The sequence below is a fragment of the Sturnira hondurensis genome, unplaced genomic scaffold (genome assembly GCF_014824575.4).
Source record: "Sturnira hondurensis isolate 20B ecotype Veracruz unplaced genomic scaffold, ASM1482457v3 Scaffold0017436, whole genome shotgun sequence".
NCBI classification, from domain to species: domain Eukaryota; kingdom Metazoa; phylum Chordata; class Mammalia; order Chiroptera; family Phyllostomidae; genus Sturnira; species Sturnira hondurensis.
This window is the reverse complement of record NW_028090067.1, coordinates 16,198,851-16,219,180: the sequence shown is the minus strand read 5'-3', so window position 1 is coordinate 16,219,180 and position 20,330 is coordinate 16,198,851. Positions and strand designations below refer to the sequence as shown.

Below are 20,330 nucleotides of genomic sequence, written 5' to 3'. Positions count from 1 at the left end.
CCCTCCCGAACAGAAGATGTCTTTGTAAGGTGGTGAGTTCCCCATCACCAGGGAGGCGTGCAAAAAGAGATTCAGGTTCCGCGATGAGCCATGTTCACGCCAGGTGCTCCCCAGGGTTCCCTTCAGTCTGACGCTCTTTGATAGTTTGCGTCAATGACTCCGTTGACTTATAGTTTTAATATTCAATGATTCAGCCACTTCTTTTGTCCCTTAAAGTTCACATTACTTAAAAATAGTGCTTCCTTTCAGGTAGTCTATGTGCATTGTATAAACACTAGAAAAAACAGCAAAATCAAAAAAAGAACTTGCCCAAGGCCTGCCACTCGGAGGGGGACAGTTCCCGTGGCTGTGGCTTTCGGTTCTGTTCTGTACGAAAGTGGAAGCATGCCAGGCCATCCACCTGGAGACCTGGTCTTCTGATTTGACGGCATCCCGGACATCTCTCCCCACGACCCTAGCACTTGGGCGTGTGGCAGTGTTGTTTTAGGAATTTGAGGGGTTGGCCTCTGGTTTTCTGTGATGGTTCCTTCATTTCCCATCCCTGCTCTTTTCAGAGAAAGAGTAACTTCCAGAAGATGAGGGGGCAGTTTGAGGGATGCCCTGGATGATAGGCGCAGGACCCTGGGGATCCCTCGGTGGCCCTTGCCAGGGGCTCAGGTGGGGAGAGTCAGTGTGTGTGTGTGTTCCCCGTGGATGGTGCAGGGGGCTGATTTCTGTGGCCGTGTGGGGTGGTGGACATGTGATGCTGTGGGCCTGAGACAGGGAAGGGGGGCAGCCTTTGCAGCCCGAGCAGTACATTTCCAGGGCCCCTTGGCTGCCCCGACCCCCTCTGTGTGTCAGCTCGTGGCTTCCTCCTGCCTGTGGTCCTGCAGGAAAGGAGCCTGCAGCCCCCTCATGGGGCAAGGGGCGGGGCTGGGTGGCGCGTTTTGCAGGGAGAGCAGCAGCTGAGGCCTGAGTGCTCTGGGCCTGCACCCCAGCTCTGGCTCCCTCGGCCCGAGTGGCTGGGAGACACTCCTGGATACTGAGCCCCAGGATGTAGAGTGACCCTGTCCCACGCCTCATCCATGGAGGAGGAAACAGAGGCCTCGTGCCAAGGGACTCCAAGTCCAGGGACATCATAGACTCTATGTCCCCACCCCCCACTTTCTGGCTCCTACTCATGCCTGGGGCTGCTGTGCCGTGGGTGACAAAGTCCCTGCCCGTGACTGGGCAAGACGCTGAGCCCTGCTGCGTCTCGGTTCCCTCATCTGTGGGGCGGCTGTTGTGTCAGTTGAGGGAAACAAGAGAACATCATGAAGGTGCCCAGCACGCAGCAACCCCGGCCCCAGCGACCCCATGACCCCACAACTGCCTACCTTCAAAGGGTCCATGTTGAACTTCTTGCGCCCAATGCACAGCTCCTTCTCCTTTTGGGCCATCCGGCTGTGGACATGTGGGTGTCAGTGTGGGCTGTCCCAGCACCCAAGGGCACCCCCGACCCGCAAGGACTCTCGGACACCTTGAGGACTCCCCTTAGCCAGAGCCAATACTCCCTAGGGCACTCCCGGAGCTCCCACACGGGGTTCTTCCAACTGGCCCAGTGCCATGGCCCAAAGGGAGCAGAGCTGCACCGGGTGGGGGTGGGGGGGCAGCAGGGACCCTGTGCAGGGGTGCAGACCGGGGACAGAGAGGCTGGGCTGAGGGCTCAGGCTTGGGAGGGGGCCAGCCTCCCAGCTCTTGCATCCTGCCCACCCGTTGCTAGCGCAGCCACACAGGGAGAGTGGCTCCACCTCAGTTCCCTCATCTGTAAGAGGGGGCGACGTGGCCACCTGCCTCCCAGCGCTGTGGGAAGGTTAAAGCACTGGAAGTGGGTGGCGGCGAGTGCTCTGGAAATGCTGTGTTGTTACTGTTGCGGCCCGACCGGCGAGTCTGGAGACAGGCCTGTGAGCACCCGAGGGTGTCTGTCTGCAGCTGTGCGGCGCAGGACAGTGGGCATCAGGGGCAGCAGGGAACGAAGGGGGCGGGGGCAGGGTGGGCGTTTCCTGGGACCCTGGATAGCAGAGTCGGTGCCCTGGGGCCCTAGGCGAACGTGCATGGACCAACATTCTCATCTCACAAGTGGGGAAACTGAGGCCCAGAGAGGGGAGGAGACTAGCCCGGGTCACAGAGCCCGTGGGAGCCTCCCCGTAGAAGGGGCAAGTGAAGGAAACCAGCTCCCATCCTGCCCCCAGCCAGGCTCCTGCCCTACTGAGGCCCCTGGCTTCCCTGCCCTCAACCTTGGAGCTGAGTTTTCCTTCTCCCAAGCCCCTCCCAGGATGCTCCTGAGTGATGGTTGGTCAAGGGCTGGGTCAGGATGGGTTGGAAGAGCCTCTGGGTACAGAGGCTAGGAGGATGGGGCCATCTCTCAAGAGAGGGGCTGTTTGGAAACACGGCCCAGACCAGCTCGATGGAAGCTCGGCTGCCCTGTTTCTATCCCGGTGCCGCCGCCTCATTTTCCTCCAGGGGCTGATCCCCAACTTCACTAGGGCCCCAGCCCAGGTGCAGCTCCAGCACATTCGGGACGCGTGACATCCGACATCCCTCGGAAGCCACCAGGGCAGCTTCCCGGCCTCCCCTAGCCAGGCCCCTCACCTCTCCTCCGCCATCTCGAAGCAGTCGATTTGGGCAAACACATCTGAAATCTCGTCCTTCAGCTTCTGTGGGGTGGCGGTTGAGGGGGGCACAAATGGGGAGGGAGAGTCAGGGAGCTGATGCAGGGGTAGACCGGGTTTGCGGCCCTCCCCCATACCCACCCCCGCCCCTGGGCGTGACCCCAAATTCTCTTCCCTGAGAGACCCCCACCCCAGATGTCTCATATCCTCAAAGTCCCAGACTGAACTATTGCTTTTGTCTATACCCTTTCTTCCACCATCTCCTCACTTGGGAAGGCAGTCCCCAGGTGCCCCCCACCCCCCCGCCTTTGCCCCACTCTGTTTTCTGCCTTCCCATCTCTCCCCTCTGCAGGTGTGAAGTCTCCTGCCCTCTAGCCACGCCCACCCCACCAGCCAGTCTCTACCCAGCTGCCCTCTTGCTGAAGTGCACTTGGTACCCGCCCTTCCCCTGCTCAGACTCCTTCCCCAGCTCCCCCTGCCCCCGGCCCCCAGGAAGGAGGCACAGAGGCCCACCCTGTGAGGTGTCCCAGTTCCTCCACAGCTTCCCTCCATCTATCTGTTTACTCTGACACTTGTCCCGGGCTGGGGGCCTGCTGTGTGCCAGGTACTGTGGGCGCACCAGGCACGAGGAAATGCAGGGACTCTGCAGTCCCTGTGGGATTTGCAGAAGAGGATACTGAGGCACAGAGAGGCAAAGGGACATAATTAAGGTCTGGCTTCAAGCCTCTGACTGTAGTCAAGCCTCAAGTCTGTTTCCTCGTGACCCTGCACAGGGTGGCCAGTGGCAGAGGACACGTCCTATCTCTGCCAACTGCCATCGCTGAGCAGATGGGACAAAGTGGCATCATGACCACCATCCACCTGCGGGGCAGCAGCACAAGCCCCCAGGAGGCACCCAGTCCTCCCCCTCCTCCCCTTCCTCCCCTGAGATCTGTGGATGGGGGTGGTCCCAGGGGCTTGTCCTGGGACCCAGGGACAGCACGGGGCCTGGAACCTGTATCTGTGCTCAGTCAGCTCCTGTCCACGTGATCTCAGCTGGATCACTGAGTGGCTTCCCCACAAATACAATAGGGACTCACTCGCAAGTATTAACTGAGCACTTACTATGCTCTGACTATTAGGCTACAAATACAGTGGTGGGCAAGATAGACACAGGCACACAGTCTAGTGGGGCTGAGATCATGGTGGTCACGGGGAAGTGAAAGGACTGTGCAGAGAATGATCACAGTAATGGTGCGGGGAAAGCCTGGCATGTGGGAGGAGCTCCGTGAGGTCCCTGCTGAGTGAATGCTTCTGTACCTTCACTCTTCCCTGCCCCAGAGGTGAGCCTGTGTCAGGGTGAGGTGGGTCCCGACCACAGTAGCCAGGGCGGTCAGGGTAGCCTCTAAGAGGAGGCAGCATGTGAGCTGAGAGTGAAATAATGAGGAGGAGCTGTGACCAGCGCTCGGGAGAGTCGAGGGCAGAGAGAACTGTGTGTGCAAAGGCCCAGGGGCAGGACTGAGCTCAGCGTGTGCCTGGAACCGAGCCAGGGCCGTCTCAGAAGGCTCTTGAGAGTCAGACGTGCTAACATCTGAAAAGCTGGTGAATTGGTAGGGGCTGGGCCCAAATTGGTGCTGTGTTGACCTAATGACCCCCATTTTGCAAGGGGATAAAGCTGAGACTCAGCATGGGGTTGAGGGCGGAGTGAAGCCGCTCAGGTGGGAGTGGAATCCACCGTGCGATGGGGTGTAGAGCTCCAAGCAGGCTCTGCACACAGGAGGGGCTTGACCCATTGCTGCTGGTCCCTCCCTGCTCCTCCGGCTCTCTCCTGGGGGCCTCAGTCTGTCAGTGAGGGGAGTCCCCTGGGGGTCCTGTGCTCCCCCCTCCTGAGGGCCGGGACTGAGGCTGGGTGTGGCTGGAATTGCCCCCCCTCTCTGCCCAGGCTGGGTCAGGCGTGAGTGGGAGGGGTGCGAGCATGTACGAGCGTTTGTGGGTGTGTGTGGTTTGGGAGTGTATCGGTGGGAATGTGTGTGGGGGGACGTGTATTTGTCAGTGTGTGAGTGTGCACTTGCCTGGATGTCCTCCAGAAGCTGCTGCCGGTGCCATTTGATCCGCTGTAGCTCCTCGGCTTCCCCACTGCTCAGCTCCGCTGGGTCTGCAGAAAGAAGGACCTGTGGCCTCTGGCTCCCTCACCGGCCTCCCCTCCCTCACTCAGCTCCGGCCACACCGGTGGGCTCTCAGGCCCCTCTTCCCTCCAGAAACCTGTGACTTATCATCCCTTTCACTCAAGCTTGGGCTCAGGTGTCACCACTTCCAAGAGGCCTTTCCTGACTACTCTGAATCAGCCTTTCCCCCACCCTCCTCTCCCACCCTGCTTTCTGTCTCTTCTGCCCCCCATCCAGATGCCCTGAAATAATCTTGTGTACTTGTATCTTTTCTAGTGCACTCATTATCCTCTCAGCTCCATGGAAGCAGACACTTCAACTATTTTGTTCACTGCGGCATCCTCAGCAGTGAGAAGGAGCCTGACACACAGCAGGTACTCAATGAAATACCTGCTGAAGGCACTCATTCTTCCCTGGAACTTTAGTTTATTCCTTCTTTGGATCATATGTTTATTATTTATTCACTTAATTATTTGCATAACCAGGAAATGGTGTATCATTTTGTCTCACACGCCATTGGCCAAATGTAGTCACATTGCAACACCTAGCTGCAAGGGAGGCTGGGAAATGAGCCTGTGGTAGGGTGTTAACGATATTCTGACTATGTGAGATGAGGAAACTGGATTTTGGGGGACATTAGACAGTTTCTGCCCCAGACACTGAGGCTCAGAGAGGTGAAGTGACCAGACTAAGGTCCCACAGGGACGAGTTGCTGAACCAGGGTGACCTTGGATCGGCCTGACTACAAAGCTCTTTCCACTTCACCTGAACATAAACGAAAGGAGGTAAGTGTGTGTTGGTCAGAATTCTGTACAAGGTGACATGATGATGCCCACACCCAGGTCAGCTGGCTCACTTCCATCCCCCATTGTACTTTCTGCTTCATCCATAACACTGTCCTGGTCAAAATCTCCACGAACTCGCCATTATTTCCAGGAAAAAGTCCTCCTGCTGGTCCCACACAGCCTCCCTGGCCTCTCCAGCCAGCCTTTCCCCACCGTCCTCAACGAGAGAGCCTGCCAGTCCAGGCTGCCAGCTCCCCACTGCCTCCGAACTGCCTAACTCTCAGTCTTACTCCCACGCCTCTGGCTGCGGCCCCTCCACCTGCATGCCTTCTCCTGTCTGCCTGCCCGAATCCTCCCTGACTTCCCGGTCCTGTCTTTGGGAAGTGCCTGGTTGTGTTTCTCACAGCTTGTACAAGGACAGAGACTACCTCTCCTGAGCAAATGCAGAGAGACCGTCAAGTCCTCCAGGTGCCTACTTCTCCGGCCTGCTGACTGAGCAACTGGACTTTGAGATGGAAGCTGGGTATTGAGATGGCAGGGCAGCAAGCTGGAAGGAGCCTGGGCCCTGTGCAGTGGTATGGAGAAAAGTCATCCTATTTGCCTTGATCAGCAGCTACCCACTTGGACTTCTCAAGGAGAGGGCAGTGAGTCTCATTCACTATTCTTCTGAGTCTCTTTGCGACAGCAGGCAAACCTGAAACCTAACCAGCAGAGCATCCTTCTCCAAGAAGCATGAACCCATGCTTACCTAGAGCATGGTGGTCAGGACTAAGGGGGTTGAATTTTGTGAAACATCCAGCAAGTGTCGGACTGCAGTAACGGTCCAACACGTGTACAATGGCTGTCATGTAGTGCCGTGTAGTGCAGCTCTCCTCCTCAGAACCAAGGTGCCTATTCCCTCAGCTGCGGGGGGTGCAGTGGTGGGGGTAGCCTGTTGATCGCTGACAGCTGAGTCTCTCCCCGGGCAATTACCTCAGCCACACGGAGCTGCCCCACCTAAGGACAGGCCCCCTCCCAAAGGGCAGCTACAGCACAAAAGGTCAAGATCCCCGGGTTCGTCTCTGGACTAGAACCAGCCTGCAGACCCCGATCTATCGACTGCAGAAGAGGCTGTGTCCCCAGAGGGAAGGGTCCTGCACCACAGCGGCAAGTGTGTATGGTAACGATTCCCTGGGCCAAGCAGCCAGGGTGGGTCTGTCTGACCCATCAAGTCACAAAGTCAAGTGAGCCCAGCAGCAACTCTTTGGAAGTGGTTCACCTAGGAACAAGCGTGAGCAGAACCAGAAGACCCCAGTGACCCCACGGCGAGTGCACCAAGGCCTGCCCCTCCGCTTGCACCGTGTCTGCATGGGAGGGTCCCTCGTGACCTTCCGACAAGGGAGGAAAATGCCTGGGTTTGGCTCCGGGATGGGTGGTTCGGTGTTGGGTGAGAGTAAAAACCAGACAGCTGCTGAACTATAGTCCTGCTCGCAGGTGTTCTGGAAAGAGGGTGGTGAGAAGCCCTTCCAAAGGGCAGAGCTGTGGGCAGGGCGCCTGGCCACCTGTCTCATGTGGAAGAGAAGTGTCAGGAAGCGAGAGTCCACAGGCAGTTGTGGGCAGTAGTGGGTGGCTTGGTCAGAGGCTGAAAAGAAGAAAGATTAGAAGACTAGGAACAGAGAGGCCTGGGGGAGAGGCAAGGGGATGGCCCTGTGGGAGTGGACACGGAGTGGGAGGATTTTCATAAAGCGCACTTATGTTCCCCAGCAAGCGTCCACCTCAGGGGAGGCAGTAAACTGCCGGGCAGACAGAATGACTCAGCCCGGGGACACCGGCCAGTCTCTGATTGGCCAGCCTGGGGCAGTACAACGGCTCATGAATCAAGTAGCCGTGCGTGTGGCCCGGGTGGCGGCCACGCCTAGACCTACTCACACAGGCTCTCCGGGCTACTGCCACCGCTGGCTCCCTGACTTGCCAGGGACAGAGACCTGTCGCTTCTTGAGAAAACCAGCCAGCAACTGGGCAGCAAATTGATGACACTGGCTCCCTTCTATTCTGCAGAGGCCAGCAATTCATCTTGACTGGCAGGCACCCATGTCCTGGACTTGCGGGGGCCTTTCCTGCCCGCAGAGCCTCGGCCAGGCTCAGTATCTAAGAGCTTCCAGAAGGTGAGGTCCACTGACACAGAACAGTGAATGACATCACCTTAGACCAAGGGACCCTCTTCACAGTAAAGGAGGTGTGGGAGAGCGTGTGGCCACGGGTCCCGCCAGCCCTCTGAACATGTCACCACCAGAACACGCTGGCCTGGCAGGCGCTCGCCTGCTGGAGCGGTGGAGCAGTCTCCTGAAGGTCCTCCTAGTGACTCAGGTGGCAGTTTTCCTTTCTGTTCCCCAACTCGGCGTCTGTGGGTCTAGGGTTCCCAGTGTCCAGGGGGTGGGGGAGGTGGCCGTCACACCAGCAGACAAAGTGGGAGTTCCATCAAGTTGTAAGCTCACAAACACCTACGGCACACCAGCAGTTTCATATGAATTGGGTCGCTGAATCCTCATCACTCTATAAAGTGGGTCTTTTTTCAGTGAAGACACTGAGGCTCAGAGAGGCGAAGTGACTTGCCCTAAGTCATACAACCAAGAAGTGGCAATGCTGGAATCAGAACCCTGGTTTGCTGGAACCCAAGAAAGACCACGTCCCAGGATTCTGCAGCCATGGGGACATTGGGGGATGGGCGGTGTGAGGGGCCATCCACATGAGGACAGGAGTGGGGACCTGGCAGGGGAGGCAGTGCCACAGGCTGGAAGCCCTCCATCGGGAGCTGGAGAAGAGCTGAGTGCTATCACGGAAAAAGCCAGTCACCTCTAGTTGACTTCGGAGTGAAAGATCAGACTTTTTTGCTCAGTTCATTTACTTCCCACTGTCTTCCTGTTGGCTGAGGCTTGTGTCCTGAGGGGGCTTCCTGGCTGGGGCACGCCTCCTGGTGTGGACCAGGAGAGTGGACCACCTCTGGGTCCTATGAACCCCAGAGGGGCTGCTTGTTGGAGAGAAACCAGGCTGGTTTCAGCGTTTCTACTGATGACCCCCAGTGTGGGTGGCCGTGGGCTGAGCCCTGGACTCCCATGGCCGGGTCCTGGGTTCTTCTCCTCTCCCCACCGCTCTCCTTATTTCCCTCATCCTCTCTGGGGACAAGGAGCCACACTCATACCCTCTACTCCAATCCCTCCCAGAGTTTCAGACACTGCCATGCCCCTGGGCGCTGGTGGTTATCTTGTTTGTGTTTTTGACCGAAACGGAAGCCCTAGAATTTCCCTCGATCCTTCCCGAGCTCCTGGGCTCTGGTCTGGTGCCTGAGATACCCTGCCAGGGCCCCAGGAGGCACCTGGACACTCATTTCTCTCTCTGCCTCACATCTGCTCCCTCACCAAGCCCCGCCCACCTGGCTCCACATGACCCCACCCTCACCCTGACCCCTAGCTCTCTGGGTGATTGATGCAGGGCCTGTCCGTGTCTCCCTGCCCCAACTCTGCCCTTCCAATCCCATTGTCCTGGGGCCGGGACAATGTCTGCGATCCCAGACGGCACCGGGCGGGGCAGAACTGCTGGTGCTCCCCCATCTGCAGCACGCACTGTGCCCTGCCCGCCACCCGAGGCCTCACTGGCCACCCTTCCTTTGCTCCCACGGGCCCTTCCTTCGGCAGGCCCGTACACGTGCTGTTACCCTTTGTCTAGGATAACCCCCTTCTCCTCAGGAGCGCCGACTCCTCCCTGCCATCTCTTGTGTGACCCCTCTGGGCCTTGTTGCCCTCTTCCTCACCTCCTTCCCTCTCACTGTGGCAGGCCTGGGGCCACATGGCTCAACAAACAAGCTAAGCTGTTGGTTAAGGAAAGGCGTGCTAGCTGAACACCTACTATGTGCTGTGCCCTGTGTGCTCCAGGCTGTTCCCACCCATCATCTCATTCGAACCAGACAACAGCTCTGGAAGAAGGGTGGCCTCTCCAACCTCGTTTGTGGACAAGACACCCAGGGTGCAGAGGGGCTAAGGGGCCTGCCCGAGGTGACGCAGCTGGAAGGGAGGGGAGCTGAGGCTGGCACCCAGGCCCCCCTGGGGTTCTGAGGCCTCAGTGCTGACGTTACTCCTGTGAAGCCAGGTACCAGCATATGAATCATCAACACCCCATCGGACGTGAACCTGGAACGTTCTGACACCCAGGCACGGGGACTATGGCCATCTGTTTGGGAGTGAAAATGGGGTGCAGAATGCCGCCTGCGATCTGAGCCCCGTCCTCTGTGTGGGTCAGTAATGAAACAAAGCCAGTGTCCCAGAGCTGGGGAGACTGAGGCACAGGTGCAGTTGGAGACAGCGCCCCCAGGAGAGGGGCCCCCATGGGGGATGCGCTTCCATTTCCCTCGATGCAGCTCCTGTCCTGGTGCGACGGGGAGATTCACAGACACTCTCCGGCCGCCGTCCCCTCTGTCGGGCCCTGACCCCAGCAGGTGGCAATGGCCAAGCACACGGGAACCGTGGAACAGGACCGAGAGTCCCCAGGCTGCCGCAGCCCCTTCTGACCCTTCACCTACTTGCTAAAAAGTGGGCCTTCCTTCCCATTTCAGAGCGGAGGACACTGAGGTTCAGTGAGGGTCGGAAGGACCCAGCCTGAGAGTGTTTGCTTCTGATCCCAAGCCTGCTTCAGGCACTGGGGTGGCTCACAGGAGGTAGATTTTTAATCATAATAATAATAGTCATGGTAATAAAACAAAATATAACAATGTGGTAAGAACAACAGTCACCCTGCAAAGCTCTGTTTACTGCCCACGCGGCTCTGTGCTCTTCGCACCTCCCAGTGGTCGCCTTTGGACCCTGACCGCACCCACAGCCGTGCTGGCCTGCCCTTTGCCCCTGCCCAGGCCCACACTGAGTGCAGCCCGGCGCCCCCCCCCCCCCCCCCCCCCCCCCCCCCCCCCCNTCTCCTTTGTCCTTCCTCTTTCCCCTTGTATTTTTAGAAATCACTCTGCTCACAGCCCAGCTTCCAGGGCAGCTGGCCTGGCTTCCCCTTTTCCAGGGCAGGAAGAGGGTGCTCTCCTGAGGCCCCCAGGGCATAGGCGCTTTGGAGTCTGGTGGGATGGCGCCTGGGGCAGGAGGGGTGTCTGGGGGAGCTCGTCCCCGCCCTGGCCTGCTCTGCGGGTGAATCGTGTGGCTTCCTACCCGTAGCTGAGCTGCCTCTGTGCTATTTTTAAGAGCGCTCATCCTTCCTGCACCAGCCAGCTACTGTCATTGGTCCTGTAAGCACTCTGTTGCCTGGCCCTCTCACCTTCCCGGCAGGCCCTGGGGGAGGGGCCTGACCCATTCCTGGGTGTCACACACCCATGGCTAGAGGAGGGGAGGCAGGCCTGGGGAGACCTTTGCCACTGTCTTGTCCATTGCACAGGTGGGGAGAATGAGGCCCATCATGACCACCGGCAGGTTGGTGCAGAGCTGGGAACTAAGCCAAGAGTGGCTGACTGCAAATGCTTGTTCATCATTTAGGTCAGGTCGGGATGACGGCGTCCACCGCTAGATGACAAACCTGATCTCAGAGAGGGGTAGTCACCTGGCCGTGGAGGTGCTTTGATTAAGACCCAGTCTGGGTAACAGAGAAATGATCTTCCCTTTCTCCTGCTTCATTCAGGAAGTCTTCCCAGATTTCCCCTGCTCATGTGAAAAGAGTGGCTTCCTCCCGTGCTCCAGGTCTGTGCTCATTTGCACACTTGTCCTGGGTGGTGGCCCTGCAGATATGCCTGCTCTCCACCACATTGCAGACCAGTGGCACCCCGGGGCTGGGCTTGTGCCTGGGCCACTGCTGTCCTCAGCACTGCACTGTGCCAGGGCCTGCCTCAGGTGGCTCTTTACTGAATAAACGAGTGAATACAAGAACGGATCCATGGAGACCTCAAACCTTCTAACAGACGGCCTTTGTTGACTGCATGGAATCCCTGTTTCCAGGGTCAGCCCAAAGCAAAGCAGTGAGCTCCTTCTGGCCTTCGCGGGTGCCCCTCCCTCTTACAGCCCAAGGTAACCTGGCTTGCTCTCCTCTCAGGCTTGTCCCCTGTTCTGCCATTTACTGGTCGCCTGAATTTGGGCGAGTCAGTGCTCTCCTCCCGTTTATCGTGCTAAGCCTGTTTCCCCACTCACATCCCGGGGACAACGTCCCTGTTCTACAGGACCCTCATAGGTGGAGACCACAAAGGTGGAGAGACAGGCATGTGGGGGGAGTGCTTTGCAGTCTCATCTGCCCGTTGCATCTGCCAGATGACCCTGAGCCATGTGCTGGCCATCGCGGGGTCTCTTCTTGCCTGAGAGGTGTTCCTTGAGCCCATGCCGTTTGTGAGTCCCCGCCCCAAAACCCGCAGGAGAAGCCAGGGGCTCAGGTAGAAAGCACCAGGCAGGGAGCCCGGAAGTGGGGGTGGTCTGCCTCTGCAGGACTGCTTCCCCGCTCTGGGCCTCCTTCCTTCTATCTGAAACTGGGGGTGCTGATATGGATCTGGGTACTCTCACTGTGGGGGCGGGGCTCCCCAGGGGCAGGCTCAGGCTGCTCTGGGTTGGGTTTCATCTGAAGGAAGCCATCTGTTGCTGACAGATTGGCGCTGTCTGGACCTGGGGGACCGGAGGGCTCCCCGCAGCCCTCGTCTCTACGTCTCAGAGGTGCCATGGGTTCTCTCCCATCCCAACTGCACGGCCTTCCTCCTCCCTTCCCTCCGGACATGCGGCCTGCTTCCCGGGAAGTGTCTCAGCCATGGTCCCCTGCTGCTCAGGCCTGGTCCCTCCAGGGCCCTAGGCTCCTTCCTCTGCCTCCTCCTAGGCCACCCTCACTCCCCAAAGGCCACATGGGGGCTTCAGGGACTTTGTATCACCCAAGCAGGCGTCACTGTGACCAACACTGTTGCCTTCAACACCAGCAACCTTTCTCAGTGCCGCCTTTGCTCTGCCTGCTCTGCCCTCCTGGAATGTTCTTTTCCCAGAAACCCACGAGGGTGACTCCTTCCCCTCATTCAGATCTCTATCTTTTTTTTAAATCCTCAACCAAGGAAATGTTAATTGATTTTAAAGAGACAGGAAGGTGGAGAGAGGGACAGACAGAATCATGGATGTGAGAGAGATGCACTGAGGGGTTGCCTCCCCTATGCTCCCGACCAGGGATTGAACCTGCAACCTCGGGATAGGCTCCAACCAGGAATCAAACCCGGAACCTCCCGGTGCATGGGACAATGCTCCAACCAACCCGGCCAGGGCAGGTGTCTGCTCTTGAGACCTTCTCCACCACCCTCTCCCATTCTCCTCTTACTTTCCTGTTGCCATTCTGCTTGTCACCATTTGACATGGGACATTAATGTGTTTACTGTCTGTCCCCTGAAGGCAGGGACAGTGCCTGCTGGACTCATTGCATCCCCAGCCCCCCGGGCACAGCCTGGCAGCCGGCCTGGGCCCACGACCATCTGTTGCATATGCTTCTGCATTTCCCACCTGTGACACAACCGTTCACACACCGAGTCCTCCAGGGTCCCAGGAGACAGGCACTGTTATCCCCATTCTACAGAAGAGGAAACTGAGGCCAGAGAGGTTGGTCCCAGGTGCTTACCTGGGTGGCACAAGTTCATCCCGAAGCCTCCAGGGAAGAGCGGTCAGTGCTCCCGAGAACTGCTGACCCAGCTGCCGCCCAAGCTGGCCAGGCAGAGATGTGTCACCTCAGCTATAACAGGCCCCTTCCCGTTTGCCCCGCCCCGCCCTGTGTGAGGAGGAAGTCCTGGCTGCTGGGGTCTGTGTGTATGCTCTTGACGTAGCTGCAGTTCTTAAAAAAAAAAAAACAACCCCCTCACAACAACAGCAAAACTGGAGTTTTGAGTAGCAGGCTCTCTTTGAGTTTTGGGTGTGAGCAAGGGAGGGGTGGAAGCCAAAGAGACAAAGAGAGAGGAGGGGCGGAGATGTAAGGGGAAAGTGAGACACACACACAGAAGAAGACTTTGAAAGACAGAGTCTTCTCCAGGAAACAGTGGGCATTCACTCAGCAACCTCCTCACGGATAAAATGAGGGGTCACTCAACTTGGCGTCTAAGCTGAGCCCCAGATTCCACCTTGAGGAAAGAAAAGCGGATTCAGTGCCAGGGAGGGCTTTGCTTTCCCTCAGTGAAATGCCTGGTTTTTTTCCTCGCTCGTGACAAGTTGGGCAATATGTTCAGTTTCCCTTTTCCCCTAGGTTGCTAGGAAACTCACAGTGAAATCTAGGGCTCCTGGACAGCTGTTCTCTTGCAGCATATGGACTTTGAGGTCCATATGTGTGACCCAGCCGTGTGACCTCCAGCTCTGCCACTGGGCCCGTGTGAACCCAGGCAAGCCATATACCTGCAGTCTCAGGTTGCTTATCTCTAAAAGGGTCTTAGAAAAGACGGGAGGAGAGAATATGCGTAAGGTGCTGGGACTCAGGGGGTACTCAGTAAACACTGTCTTCTTTCCCCTTTTGATTTTGCTTTTCTTCTCTGGTTAAAATTCACAATTTTATTGCTTGTTCCTTCTCTGGTAGGTTGCAGGAAAAAATATGGGATAAAGAAATATCTATAAAATAAATGTCCTTTCCTTATAACTTTGTGGTGCATATTGGTTTATTCGTCTGTTTCCCCATCCGTCCGTGTCTGTCAAATGCTGGGCACGTAAAGGGTGTTCGAGTGTACAAAACCAAACGAAAGAACAAAACGATAACGGTGAGGCTCATGAAAAGTTAGCTGTCATCTCTACCCCTCCCTGTCCCCACACCCCTTTGCATAGACCCTGCCATTCCTCACATCCAGATGGGGGGGCTGGTTCCTCTCCCCTTGAACCTAGACTGGGCAGTGTCTTCCCTGGACCAGAATGTGATGCCACAGGGCTTTTGAGACCAGGTCTTAAGAAGTTTGGTAGCTCCCACCCTTGCTCTTGGACCCCTGCCCAGTTTCCATGGGAACCAGCCTGGGCTAGCCCTGCTGGAGGATGAGAGACAGCACGAGGGGCGGGGCGGGGCGAGTGTGGGGGGGAGGCCTGAGTGTCCTCAGTGCCACCTGAGGTTACCGCCTCGCGAGGGAGCTCGGGCGATGCTAGGAGAAGAACCTCGGCGCAACCCAGCTGAGGTCACCGTTCCGTGGAACAGTGAGAAATAACAAACGTTGGTTGTTTTAAGCCACCAACTTTTGGGGTGGTTTATTGTGCAGCGAAAGCCCACTGAGACAGATGAAATCCAGCGCTTTCATTTCACTGGGGAGGAAGCCGAGGCTTCTTTCTGGGACATACTCGGCCGAGCTGGGACTCGAGTGAGTGGCCAGCTCAGGAGTAGAAGCCTGTCCAGTGCTCTGAGGGCCGTTCGCACAGGCCTGCTCCCCGGGCTCTTACATAACTTGAGGTTATTTTCTAGGAAACATTGAAATTATCTCATGGCAAACTACATTTTTCTCAACAAATCTGGACTTGAGGCACAAAAAAACATTTCCCAGGCCACTTCAAAAAGAAATAGGGTGGAAGGCGTCCCTTCTGTGCGGGAAGGCATTAGCAGAGTGGGTCCGAGCCTGCGCTCCTTCGAAAGGCTGCTTGCGAGTTGAGCCCCGGGCTGGCCTCTGGGAACCTGGGTGTGTGTGTGGTGGGGCTTTGGCAGGGGGGGCGGTGTTCCTGCCACCCCCCAATAAGAAGGCCCACTGTGTCTACACTGCCTGCCCAAACAATGTGGTTTATATTGAGCACCTGCTTTCCTTCTGGGAGTCGGGGGTTTGGGGCTGTGCTAGGCCTCTGTGGCTGGCCCCCTGGGAGAAACTGTGGGCACCGAGTCCCTGCCGAGCTCCCTGGCTGGTCCCTGATGCGTTTCCACAGCTTGTTGCTGGGGGCATGAGGTGTCTCCTGTGGGACTCTGCCGGAGGGGACCCAGCTTGGGCCTGGTTCCCTCGGCCTTCACTTCAGGCTTTGTTGTTGTTGTTGTTTGTGCTTTTTTTGATTTCGCTCTGTGTCCTTCCACTGTGATTGGTCATGGCTCCAGGTAGGGCTGTGCTGGGTCATGTGACTCCCCCTGGTGAGTCACTGAACCTGGGGGTGGTCTTGGGGACCCCTGACACTGCACCCAGCCCAGGGCCAGGGGGTAGACCTCCCTTTTTGTCTGAAGGGCTGGCTGAATGGTTCAGTTATTATTACTGTTTTATTCTCTAAGACTCGCCCCAAATACTGCCTCCTCTATAAAGCCTTCTGTGATTACGCCTCCCCTGCCCCAGCCGCTACAGCCCTGTCATGTCTCGGGGCTTGCAAGCAGGTGTCCTAGAAGGGCGGGACACTCTCGTCGTGGGTGGCAAAGGGTTTGGTAGTGAGTGGCACAGGAGCTATAGAGACCTGGGTTCAAATCCTGGATTTGCCCTTGCGAGTTGTGTGAATTTCTCCCCTCCGAACCTGTGGATTTTTTTGGTTTGTTTTGTTCTGTCAGCTACAAAATGGGAACAGATAAAATAGGTTTGCTTACATGGAACAGAAAATCCAAATAACGGTTTAAAGAATTTAGAGGTATATTGATCTCTTGAGATAAAGAAGCCAGAGGTAGGTAATAGAGGCCTGGTAATCAGGGATCAAGGCTCCTTCTAACTTCCTGCTTTTTTCAAGGTCTCCTCATGGTCCAAAGTAGCTGCCTGGTCTCCAGTTATTGTGCCTGAATTTCAGGTAGGAAGAAGGATGAAGATGGGAAAGGCTCCCTTTAAAGGGATCTCTTTGAGGCTCTTCCTGGCCTGAAGTCGGCCCTTCTTCCCAAAGGGGGGCTCTGCCTTGTCCAGGTTCACTGGATGGAGGCTCACAGCCGGCTACAGGACAACACGCGTATTCCTCAGATGCGGGGTCTGGGAGGCCCCCAGACAACCACCATCGCCATTCACAGAGTTCCCACTACGTGCCAGGTGCTGCACTAAGTGCGTGTGCACTATCTCACCCCGCCCTTTCCATGGCCCGATAAAGTGCATTGTAGTCCCTGTGTTAGAGATGTGGGAACCGAGCTCAGAGAGTTTAAGTTGCTTTCCCAAGGTCACACAGCCAGGAAGAGGCAAAGCTCAGGCTGAAGGCCTGTGTTGTCTGACTTCACTTCCACGCTGAGCTGGGCAGGCGCCCCTGGAAACGTTCACAAAGGGGTTCACGGCCTGCTCGCCCCTGGGGACAGATAGGGAAGGTCCAGCACTTGAATCAGGTCACAGCAAAACCATTTGAATGATGCTTTCTATTTATCCCAAGGCTCTGAATTCCTCACCCAGACACAGCTGGCTCAAGGGCAGTAGAGCTGGAGGAGCTTGGAGGTGGTCTAATTTAGTGACCTCATTTCACACACAGGGTCATTAGACCTAGAGAGGGAGGGGACTCAGAGTGAGTAAGGGGCAGACTCTGTCTTCGAATCCATTTGGGTTCACGTAGTTAGAGTACCCATCCCACTATCCACTCATCCATCCATCCATCCATCCATCCATCCATCCTTTATCCACTCAGTCGATGATTATTGAAGCCCTACTATGTGCTGTGTGGCGTTCCTGGCACTGGCACAAGAGAGACAAAACTCCAGCTTGCCTAGGGCACGTGGTTGAATCAGCTGAGCCGGGCAGGACAGGCAGGTGGTGGGCTGGGCACGTGTCTGGGATGAATAATCTCTGAAGTCCTTCCCCTTCGTAATTTTCTCTGATGTCTCGTTTTTCCTAATGACTCAGAATTGGAGACAGGCTCTGTCTGCCAGATGGAGCGTCCCCGGGTCTCCGAGCCGCCGAGAATTCCTGCATCTGGCCTGTGCGTCCCGAGCAGCAGGCAGGGCTTCAGAGTCCCAGGAGCTCTTCGGACGTGCCCGGGCCCCCAGACCTGTCACTCCTCCTTCGGGTTTGGCCGCCAGACGCACTGGGAGCCGGCAGCACAGAGGGACAGAAGGGAGTCAGACTCGGTGAGGGCCCATACTTCAGGAAGCCAAAGGCAGGGATGGGGGTCAAGGGCAGTGGAGCACACTTGGTGTTCAAGGTCACGTGTAGAAATTGCCCCTAATGAGGTTACTGCACACATGTGGGAAGGTGTGAGCACATGGAGGCTCCTCGCAGGGTCACTGAGAATCAAATACTCCTCGGGGGCTAAACGGTTACTACATGTTGCTGCATGCAGACCGCCGGCCAGTGTGAGCCAGTAAAGAGAGTGATGATGATGCGGAATTCAGGCATCTTTTGGTTTTTAGTAAACATAACTCAGTCAGGATTAAACTGGAATTTACTGGCTCAGTTCCTGGAGAGGCAAGGATGGCATTGGCCTTGGGATATGAACACCAGAGGCTCAAATATCCTTGCATTCTCTGTCTCCCTCTCTTTCCCTCCCTCCCTTCCTTCCCCACCTCCCTCTCCCATTCTCTTAGTCTGTATTAGTTGTTTCTTTCTCTGGCTTTAGATGGGTTTTCTCCATAGGGCAGTCGGCCTGGCCACAGACAGCTCTAGGCTCACATCAAATCACCTTTGACTTTCAGAAAGAGGGCCTGTCAGAAAAAATTCTTAGGGAAAGACATGGACTGGCTAGGCCTGGTTCATGTCCCTGTCTCTGGGCCAATCACTGCAGCCGTGTGGGAGGAAGACCATGATTGGTCAGGCCTAGGTCACATGCCCAGTCAGAAGGGAAGCGAGGGGATGGACAGCCCCACCAGGACCCCCAGGAGATGGGCAGTTCCTCAAAGGAGGGAAAACCAGGTAGATAAAAACAACAGATGCTATTCTGAGATAAGCTTTTGTCTTTGTTTTGTTATATAGGTGACCCTAGAAAATTATTCTCCACATGTAGTAGAGTGTATGCATCTACAACAGTGGGGTCAGAGGCTGACTGTGGAGCCAGAGTGCTCGGGTTCAAATCCCAACATTGCCATTTTCTCACCCTGTTCTCAGTCTATTGACCTAACCTCCCCGAGCCTCAGTTTCCTCATCTGTAAAACAAAAATAATCATAGTGCCCACCTTATATCATTACGTGAGAACTGAATCAGTTGGCCCATGCCAAGCATGTTTAAGTGGTGGTAGGCAGAGAGCAGGTTTATGGTAAATGTTAACTATTGCAGATGCCTACCTACAGCAAGAGTTGTTAACCTGAATTCTTGTGGGGGTCAGGCAGATGAGTAAATGAGGAAAGTAGACCTACTTGGGGATACAGTAGGGAATGGTGGGGACTGTGGCAAAAGAAAGTGGCCTGTCCCATATGAAGTGGGTGGCTGGTCATCAGTTCTATTTGACTGTTGCCAGGAAGACATGGGAGCTCTATTTTCCAAGAATAGGTAAGTCTATAAATTTTTATGTGATATTAATAATCACTTAGTTTTTTTTAATTGCAAAATACTGAGCTGAAGAACAAGGTAAAAGCCAACAAAATGAGTGGATCTGGCTCCTGGTTTACCCATCTGATGCCCCTGATGTAAACACAGGCTGGAAGGACGGTTACTGAAATGTTAACAGACATGGTCGTGGGATTTAAGGTGACTTGAACTTTCTTTGTACTTTCTATGTATTTGAATGTCTTATTCAACATCCACAACAGCAGAGGCAGCAGGAGCTGCAAAAAAACAGGAGGAGGGCACGTGGAGGGGTTGGTAGAGAGGATAAGAGCCAGATGGCTATGCTCGGGGCAGCGGCGGAAGTCAGTGTCACCCTGCCAATGGACACCAGCCTTGACCCTGAGCAGGGGCTGAGCAGGGTGGGGCCAAAGCTGCACTCTCAACAAAGGTGACTCATGCAGGTAAACTCCTCTCTCATCTGAGGGGCTCTGGAGTTAGGCTCAAACCCCAGCTCTACCTGTACGGCCTGGGGCACATGACTTCACGCTGTGAGTCTCCCCTTACCTGCAAAAGGGAGACAGGAATGCCTCCCTCTTTCCTCTGTGGATGAGGAATATGGGCAAACCGGTGAATACCATAGCCCAGCATGCAGATTGCGGGTGCGCTGCCCAGCCCAGACACCCGGGAGCCTGGCGCTTCCGTGCTGGGAATGTGCGTGGTCTCTGGGTGTGGGCCTTGCATGGTGGACTTTCGAGCGGAAGGCAGGTGTCAGGTGAGAGCCATCACCTCACTCTGTGTAGGCGGCCAGGAGTTCCTGAGTGCAAACTTTGTCCTGAGCAGGGTTCTGGGGACAGAAAACTGAATAGCCACTCACAGCACTCAGTGATAAGTCTGGGTGAGAGGGGTTCTCAATGCATGCAGCCGGGGCTTCACGGAGTGGACAACCTGTCTGGGGTCTTGGATATTTGTACTGGGAAGGAAATAATCCTATGGAAGTTCCAGCAGGAGTTTGTGCTTTGCAGAAGGGGAGGGGGAGGGTGTTCCACGCTCGAGAAACAGCATGAGCAAAGACTTGGGTTGAGATGTGCCGTGAGCAATACTTGAACCACAAGAGTGTCTGTGCTCCAGTCTTTCTGCTCAACCAGCCTCCAGCCCTCGTCATGGGCTAGGGGCACGGGGCCAACTATACGGCCACAAGCCCTACAGGCAACAGCGGCACCGAGAAATAACAGTGAGCCAACGCAGGGGACTATTCTATTCACTCAGTTTTTGTTAATGCAGGTTCAATCCAAATCTATCATAACCCAATACAATAATAATCACTCAGAGACCTCAGCACTAACAACACACGAGAGAACTGGGGGAAAACAAACCTGAGTCCCAAGAGTCCAGAGCAGGGCTGGGTCTGGGAGGCAGCTGGGCTCGTCTTGCAGGGCAGTCTGCAAGAGCAGGGTCGATCGGAGCGTCGTCGGAGCGGCCCTCGGTCATCTCAGCTCCCCTCCCCTGTCT

At 56.1% G+C, this 20,330-nt stretch overlaps 1 protein-coding gene across 1 annotated transcript in view; it reads right to left on the bottom strand.

The window, feature by feature from the left end:
• Positions 1–13,269, bottom strand: part of CYTH4 (cytohesin 4) — a 29,980-nt gene extending 16,711 nt beyond the window's left edge. The window contains exons 1-4 of the mRNA XM_037068105.1: positions 13,147–13,269; positions 4,682–4,764; positions 2,611–2,675; positions 1,356–1,422 (exon numbers count right to left, since the gene is read on the bottom strand). Of these exons, the coding sequence (XP_036924000.1) occupies positions 1,356–1,422; positions 2,611–2,675; positions 4,682–4,764; positions 13,147–13,165 (234 nt within the window). The 5' untranslated portion in view covers positions 13,166–13,269. The remainder of the gene's footprint in view (positions 1–1,355; positions 1,423–2,610; positions 2,676–4,681; positions 4,765–13,146) is intronic.
• Positions 13,270–20,330: the final 7,061 nt, after the last annotated feature.